The following is a 7,964-nucleotide window of genomic DNA, read 5'->3' on the forward strand; positions in this document are numbered from 1 at the left end:
TTTATTAGCAGTCATAATTAGTTCATTAGCTAACCATTCTAGGTACGCATCTGTTCTACTTTCAAGCAAGAGTTGAGCAATCAGATTCATTCATTCCCTTTTATCTTCCAGTTCTTACTACGGTGCTAGATCATAGACAAGTCGTACTGTATCACACGGCGATTCACGAACTAATGTATCCTAGCTGGGTACTATAAAACATACGTCCCGCTTGTACCCCAGACACAAGCAGGACCAACCCACCAGTCTCCTGTCAAGGGGTCTAGGTCCCCGTTTAAACTTGGACTCCAAGCCCCCACTCCTGAGTCCCGAACTCAGTGTGGTGCTTAGACCTCCACCATCCCCGCCTCCAATTAGTCGGTCCAAAAAGAGCCAGAACCTCTCGATAAGAGAGCAATGAGCCTTCCCACTCCCATAAGCAAGTATGTGCTCAGAATAATAAGTCTGTGATCTGACTAGAATCCAATGCAACGGATGGTCCTTAACCGACACTGACAGAGAAAATAGTGTAACCAAGCTATGCCTCGTTGGCCGCGGGACACAACCTCTTACACCCATCAATACCTGTACCATATCCCTGTCTGGTCTCTATTTTCTTTCACCATTTTATCATGAGAGTTATAATAATATCACCTATTATGAGTAACGACATGTTACTCATGCTATCGATAGTCTAAGCATAGCAGTTACTCGACCTATGCTAGTAGAACTCATGGTAGGTTTATCTATGCATGTAGTTTCAATATAAATCCTATACGTAAATACACATCACACACACACACACACACATATATATATATATATATATATATATATATGAAGAGTATATTCAGTAGCCAGCTACAAAATAAGTTATTCTGTAGCCACCTACATTTATGATAATTTTATATACTAATTTACGATAATGTCAATATATATTTACGATAGTTGGGTTACTATAACACATGTGGATATTTACCATAACGTTATAGTAAACCACTTAGTAAGAAGTTACTATAATCTCGTAAATTAACATAGTAATTATCGTAACTCAAAGTGGTTACAGACTAAATTATTTTATAGCCAGCTACATGGTAGTAGTTCTCTCTCTCTCTCTCTCTCTCTCTATATATATATATATATATATATATATATATATATATATATCCAGTGATCATTTAAAATAAGGGTTATGCACCGGGGCTTGTCTTAGACAGACGCGGTGTCAGCTAAGTCAGTCAGTGGTGGCTCCAGGACCTCCTTCTTCATGAGAATCTTCTCCTCGTACTCCTCGATCACCTCCTCGAACTCGTGATCTCCAATAGTCATGATCTCCGTCAACTCATTCTCTACATGCATGCGATGATGATGCAACACTTTAATATTAAGGCAACATCAATTCTTAAAATAAGAATACATCTACTAAGCCACTAAGCTAGCTCTAATGGTTAAGATACTAACTACCTATCATTTCCACAAAAATAGGTATGGATTCATCTAACAGGTACTCCCTCCATCCCACAAATAAGTTCGTTCTGAGGGTGTTCAACGTTTTCACAAAGCAGTTCGTTTCCATTGCCCCGGCCGGAGATTAGACGACTTTGCCCTGGTCTCTTCGTTGCCAGCGCAGCCATTAAGTGCGGCCATTAACTAGTATGGCTTCGTATACATCCCTGCGGACTCTTCGTATACATCCATTGCGAACAAAAAATAGACTGAGCGAGCGGCGCTGCATGCAAGGAGTCTAACCCGCACCATGCAAAAATAGCCGCACCATTGGGGAGTCGAACCCATGCCCACTCACCTAATGCGCACCTCGGTAGCCAGTAGGACTGAGACGGATACTTGTCTAATGGATGCCCAAGACCCTATTTAATAAGGGCAAACAGGAAAAAACAGACTCTAATTAATCACTCCTTGGTATCCTAAATCATGTCCAAAACGAACTTATTTCTAGGATGGAGGGAGTATTAACTTAGCAACTCAAATGTAATCTTACTCTTATTAGCGATTTAACTTATATTACAACAAGGATCACCTAACTACCCTAGTACTTAGCCTATTCTAAGGCTACAAAAATTATAGTGAGCACATAATAATACCACAATGCTGCTATAAAAATTTTAGGGTTTTTGCTACCACCAATCTACCAAAAAAATTCCTACAATAATAAACCTAATAATATTAAGCACTCTCAATTGATTTAATAGCTCCTGGTATCAACATGTAATATACGAACTAAATACAATAACAGATAGAGCACAATTTTACGAACTTAACAAAATTTGTTTCATAATTTTTGGATACCTATATGATTTACCAAAGATTAGCTCAAAAACTACATTAGAAAACTATTTCTAATTCCTTATGAAAAAGAAAAATGTATTCTCTCGCGTGGCCCATGCGAGGTCAGCCTGTAACGCGAGGCGACCCGTGGTGGGAGAATCCCGCGCGCGCTGGCATATTAGTAAAAATGCCCTTGGACAATGAATAAAACAACCCGCAGTCCACGTTACTATTCCTAGAGACAGCACCTATGCAAAAAGACCCTTGTACTCTCTTCTCTTTACAATGGCGTGGTCCTTAGCCTCCCCCGCGCGCTCCGACGCGACGAGCGATGGCACTGGCGACAACGCCGGCCACCCAGGACCCATGCTAACCTAGCTAGGGAACTGATGCTCACCTATAGACCGATGCGCGACGATGGGCGGTGGTGGCATGAACGGGGATGAAGCAGAGCAGGCTCTCCCCGACGGCGGGCGACCTGCAACGACGGCAACCGCGTTCCGGTGAGCCACCACGCAAATAGGATGGTAGAGATAGGGGATAAGCACTAGGGGCACACCACGAACCCGGCCAAAGTGGTGGTTCGGCCGGTGACTACCTGAGCAGTGCTGGCCACGTGCGCACGATGAGCACGATGATGAACCACGGCGGACTCGGCCGCGTCAGCGACAGCAGGGTGGCGGTAATGCTCCCACTAACGTGTGCATGGTGGAGAGGGAGCCAAGGCAAGCTAGTGGTGCAGAGAAATTTATGCGGGGGTAAAGTGGTGGAGGTTGGCCACGACGCGGGTGGTGACAGGCCTTAACGGCACAGTGGCGGGCAAAGCTCCAAAATTGAAGCTCGACTGAGCCGCAATCAAAGCGGGGTGGGGGCAGTTGGAGAAGGGACATGAAGGCGGAGACACGAGCATGAGGAATTGATGAGAGGTGCTCGCTCTCTGGCTCACCGTGACGTGACTCGACGGCAGCGGAAAATAGAGAAAGAAAGAGAGAAACGGGGCACGGCGGTGGGCTCGGCTCATCCTCGCCTTGGCAGGATGCGCTGGCGCTAGCCGACTAGCGCAGACGTCCGACCGGCGTGGCCCACACGGCCGTAGCACTATAATTGGCAAAGCGACGGCGACATGCACGGCCACGTGCGAACGGCACCCAACCGGGCCAGGGAGGGGGCAGCACGATGCAGCAAGCAGACACAAGTATGGGAGCGACACAACGGTAGCGGCAGCGTCGCGACGCGAGGCAGCAGTGGCGGACGCGACGACAGCGGCAGCGCGGCCACGGTGACATCAATGGCGGCAGCGCGGGTTAGGATAGCAGGGTACGGGGCCAACGGCTCGCTACGGCCGGCCTCGGCCAAACCCAGGCGGCCTAACCGACCCAACGCGGCGCCGTAGAGCTATCGCGCGAGGCACGACCATGTGCGTGGCATGTGGAGGCCGCGCGGTGATCGCGCACCCGGCGCCAACCAACTTGAGATAGTGACGCGCACGAATTTTAAAGCACTCAACACTACCAAACGGTTGCTTTAGGACCTAAACCATCTTCGTCATGCTCAAGATGGCATATGAGACTACCAAATCGATCTATAACACTACACCACCCTTTAACCCAATCTCCCACAATAAATTGCTAAATCTAGCAATGTCTAGCTGTTGACAGACTTAGAAATTTCTAAGTTTTTTGTAGACTATTAGAAATACTAGCTAGTAACATTGTTTTTCTTCAGCAAGTATTTCATTGTCATCTACAAAGTTTGCACTTCAAACTTTATTAAGGTGTCACATATATGTTCTATAGCATTTTTGCTTAATAAAAATTGGTTTTAAACCCTACTTGATATACATGGACTATCGAATCAACTTTCGTTTTGCATTTTTGTGGATCGTTTTGAGTTACGGAAATTGATCTACACGCTTTATCACATACATTGACACATAAACATGATGCTCATGACATAGTTTAGCAAGTTGTTTAAGCGGTAACACCGAGGGTGTTACATAGCCTATCTAAACATGCAGACTAATGAATGAACAACTAGTAAATTTTACTGTACTTCAGCCCCAACTACAGTGCAGTTAGTAGTCAATTAATTAGTTATCAAGTTAACTCATCTATATTAGGAGTAAAAGGTAGTAGTAGGAGTACTAGTATTCATGAACTTTTAATTATTGGGTGATCCAAAAACAATGTTGCGGCAGCAGCAACAACAATAACAACAAAGCTTTTAAGTTCTAAATAAGTTGGGGTAGGCTGAGTTAAAACCCAGCAGAAGTAATCAATGTTCAGGCACGTGAATAGCTGTTTTTCAAGCACTCCTATCTAAGGCTAAGTCTTTGAGTATATTCCATCCTTTTAAGTCTCCTTTTATTGCCTCTACCCAAGTAAACTTCGGTCTTTCTATGCCTCTCTTCACGTTACTATCCTGGCTTAGGATTCCACTATGCACCGGTGTCTCTGGAGGTCTCCGTTGGACATGTCCAAACCATTTCAACCGGCGTTGGACAAGCTTTTTCTTCAATTGGTGCTACCCCTAATCTATCATGTATATCATCGTTCCGAACTCGATCCCTTCTTGTATGACCGCAAATCCAACGCAACATACGCATTTCTGCAACACTTATCTATTGAATATGTCGTCTTTTCGTAGGCCAACATTCTGCACCATATACCATAGCAGATCTAATCGTTGTCCTATAAAACTTACCTTTTAGCTTATGAGGTACCCTTTTATCACGTAGGACACCAGATGCTTGCCGCCAAAAACAATGCAACACAGGAACAAAACTTTAGTTAGGTGGTGTTTGGTTGCCCATCCTAAATTTTAGTCGATGTCTCATCGAATGTTTGGACATATGCATGAAATATTAAATATAGACTAATTACGAAACTAATTATATAGTTTGCGACTAATTTGCGAGACGAATCTTTTAAGCCTAATTAGTCCCTGATTTGACAATGTGGTGCTACAGTAAACATATGCTAATGACGGATTAATTAGGCTTAAAAAATTCATCTCGTGGAGTACTAACGGATTATATAATTTATTTTTTTATTAGTATCCGAACACCTCATACAACATTTTTCAAACACACCTTCTAAATTTGAGTCACCAGAACCGAACAGCAGGATAGCAGCCAGCCGTGACCGGCCGGCCATGGGCCATGGACGACCATCTGGGCTCTGGCGAGACTTTTCTTCAAGTGCACAGCACATAGAGTCAGTACAGCGCGTGTCGCTGCAACGACCCATTCTGTGCAAGACATTATCAGAACCTTCTCTTCTTCCTTTCAACTTACCCCGCAGGAAAACGTAGACAGCGAACAAACTGTCTTTCGCAATCGGCGAAACCAGAGGCCAGAGGCGGCCTAGCGTGACCGTGTCCTCGTATTGGTATACTGGGCTGACCGGCGGACGCCTGAGGCAACGGCCAAAAATCCCGATCGATAGTAATGAAGCGAAATGGACGAAAAGGAAAACAAAGTGGAAATGGAAATGGAAATGGAAATGGAAATGAAAAAGAATGGTTCGCGAGACGCGGCACGTGCACTGGCCCCAAAAGCAGAAGCACAAGAAGCGACCACGGCAGCTTTATAAAGGCGGCCGGTTGCCTCTCTCTTAGTCTCTCTCTCTCGTCGCAGAGTCTAATCGCCCATCGACTCCACCGCTGCGCCTCCGCGAGTCCTCGACCGCACAAGCCATGGAGACGGCGGCGGCGTGGGCGGACATGGAGACGGACTGCCTGGTGCACGTGTTCGCGCGCCTCGACCTCGAGGACCTGGCGGCGTCGGCCCCGTTCGTGTGCCGGGGCTGGCGCCGCGCCGCCGCCGACCCGTCCCTGTGGCGCGCGCTCGACCTGCGCCGGGACCACCTCGCGCGCTTCATGCCCTGGGCCCCCCTCGCCGCCGCCTTCGCGCGCCTCTACGCCGTCCACCGGTTCTCCCTCGCGGGCTTCCTCAGGCTCTGCGTCTCGCGCGCGCGCGGGTCTGCCGAGGACGTCGCGCTCCCGCCGCTCCTCGCCGACCCGGCCGACGAGATCGTCCACATGTCGCTCCAGTAAGCGCCTCTGCTTCGGTGTCCATCACACGAACACGCGTCTTGTCACCTCACACACGGACGCACGTCTCACATGCTTCGATGCCCATCCCACGTGCAGGTGCCCCCGGCTGCGGCGCCTGGCGCTCCCGCAGCTGACGGCGGGCGACGAGGCGCGCCTGCCGGTCCTCATCCCGCGGTGGCCGCTGCTGGAGCACCTTGAGCTGGACACCAAGCCGTCCTCCTCCTCGTCCTTCCCGGCGCTCGCCGCGCAGCTGGCGCTGCACTGCCCGGGCTTCGCCAGCCTCAAGACCTCGGGGGCCGTCAAGCCCCAGGACGCCGCGGCGCTGGCGCGCTCCCTGCCCGGGCTCCGCTCCCTCTGCCTCGACCGCTCCTACCTGCCCAGGGAGCAGCTCCTCGCCATCCTCTCCGGCTGCCGGGGCCTGCGGGAGTTCAGCGCGCGGGGCTGCGTCGGCTTCGACGACAAGGACGAGGAGGTGCTCAGGCGAGGGGCCAGGATCCAGAGGTTCGACGTCGGTGGGTCCAAGCTGGTGGACGACCTGGAGGACGACTTCGCCGCCGGTGGCAGTTTCTGCGACTCGTCCGACGTTGACGTGATCGTGATGTGATCTCTGTCCTGGTGCTCGCCGCCGCGGCTGCAAAGCGACACAGCCTGCACACAACACACATGACATAATTAATGCGCAGTTTGGCTTTGATTCTTGTTTAACGCTGTTAATGACCACCACGAGTATTATTACTGTATTTATGTACTACTACTACTACTAATTGATGGGTTGCACGGGACTTTAAAGTGAGCCTGGTCTTTGTTTTGGGACGCATTTTTGGTGTTCGCACCTGGATGCATATATATCGGCTCGCCTCATGTGACTTTTCTCTCTCTTTTTTTATAATAAATTAATAATGTCCGGTTCAGCTTATCCAGAAACCGACTTGTTCTATTTGTTTTTTCAGCTGGAACAGTATTTTTCTCTCACAATAATTTAGCCAGAACAGTGTTTTCAGCCAGTTTCAGCCAAGATTTAGCGAGCCGAACGGGCCAATATAAGGGCTGATGTGATATTTTGGTGTGCATCTTCTTCACCGTTTGCACATTTGCATAAACGGTGTACACTAAAATCTGCAAGATACTTCCTCCATTCCAATTTATAAGACATTTTAGTTTTTTTATTTTTACTATGCACTTAGATATACATGTATGTTTTTAATTATCACCAACATCACATATATGTTTATAATTATCAAGGTGTATGCAACAGTTCTCACAATGGCTTACTGATTTCCTATATATATGTCCAAATGCCCAGTTTAGAGGAGGCGGCGCGGAAAAGGGAGGAAAGGAATCGGCAACAACGAAAATGTCGAGCTTTATGTTGGTTTATCAAGGAGGTATCAAGATCAATAACAAGAATTTTGGCTAAACCAAAAGACGAATTGTATCCTACAGGGAAGAGTACCAAAAATATTGTTTATAAAGACATCTTGAACTGGTGAATAACGGTAGGTATACTCAAACCATTTTATCAGTCCTCATGTGAACATATATCGCTGGGCAGGGAACTTGATATTTTTTTGGCCATATTGCCGAACCATTTTGTTTTTTGAGCTTCATATTTTATTTTATTTTGTTTGTATCTCTACTGTATT

General features: G+C 47.4%; 1 protein-coding gene across 1 annotated transcript; it reads left to right on the forward strand.

The window, feature by feature from the left end:
• Positions 1–5,877: 5,877 nt before the first annotated feature.
• Positions 5,878–7,235, forward strand: LOC136471121 (F-box/LRR-repeat protein At3g48880-like). The gene is made up of 2 exons (XM_066468851.1): positions 5,878–6,317; positions 6,418–7,235. Exons 1-2 carry the CDS (start codon positions 5,962–5,964, stop codon positions 6,923–6,925), a joined length of 864 nt encoding a protein of 287 aa, XP_066324948.1. The 5' UTR covers positions 5,878–5,961; the 3' UTR covers positions 6,926–7,235.
• Positions 7,236–7,964: the final 729 nt, after the last annotated feature.

Source organism: Miscanthus floridulus, chromosome 1, assembly GCF_019320115.1.
Source record: "Miscanthus floridulus cultivar M001 chromosome 1, ASM1932011v1, whole genome shotgun sequence".
In the NCBI taxonomy this organism is placed as follows: Eukaryota; Viridiplantae; Streptophyta; class Magnoliopsida; order Poales; family Poaceae; genus Miscanthus; species Miscanthus floridulus.

Excerpts from the sequence above, each read along its gene's own strand:
- LOC136471121 (XM_066468851.1), top strand. The coding sequence starts at position 5,962 with ATGGAGACGGCGGCGGCGTGGGCGGACATGGAGACGGACTGCCTGGTG. Across the intron at positions 6,318-6,417 it reads ATCGTCCACATGTCGCTCCA|GTGCCCCCGGCTGCGGCGCC; the intron begins GTAAGCGCCTCT and ends TCCCACGTGCAG.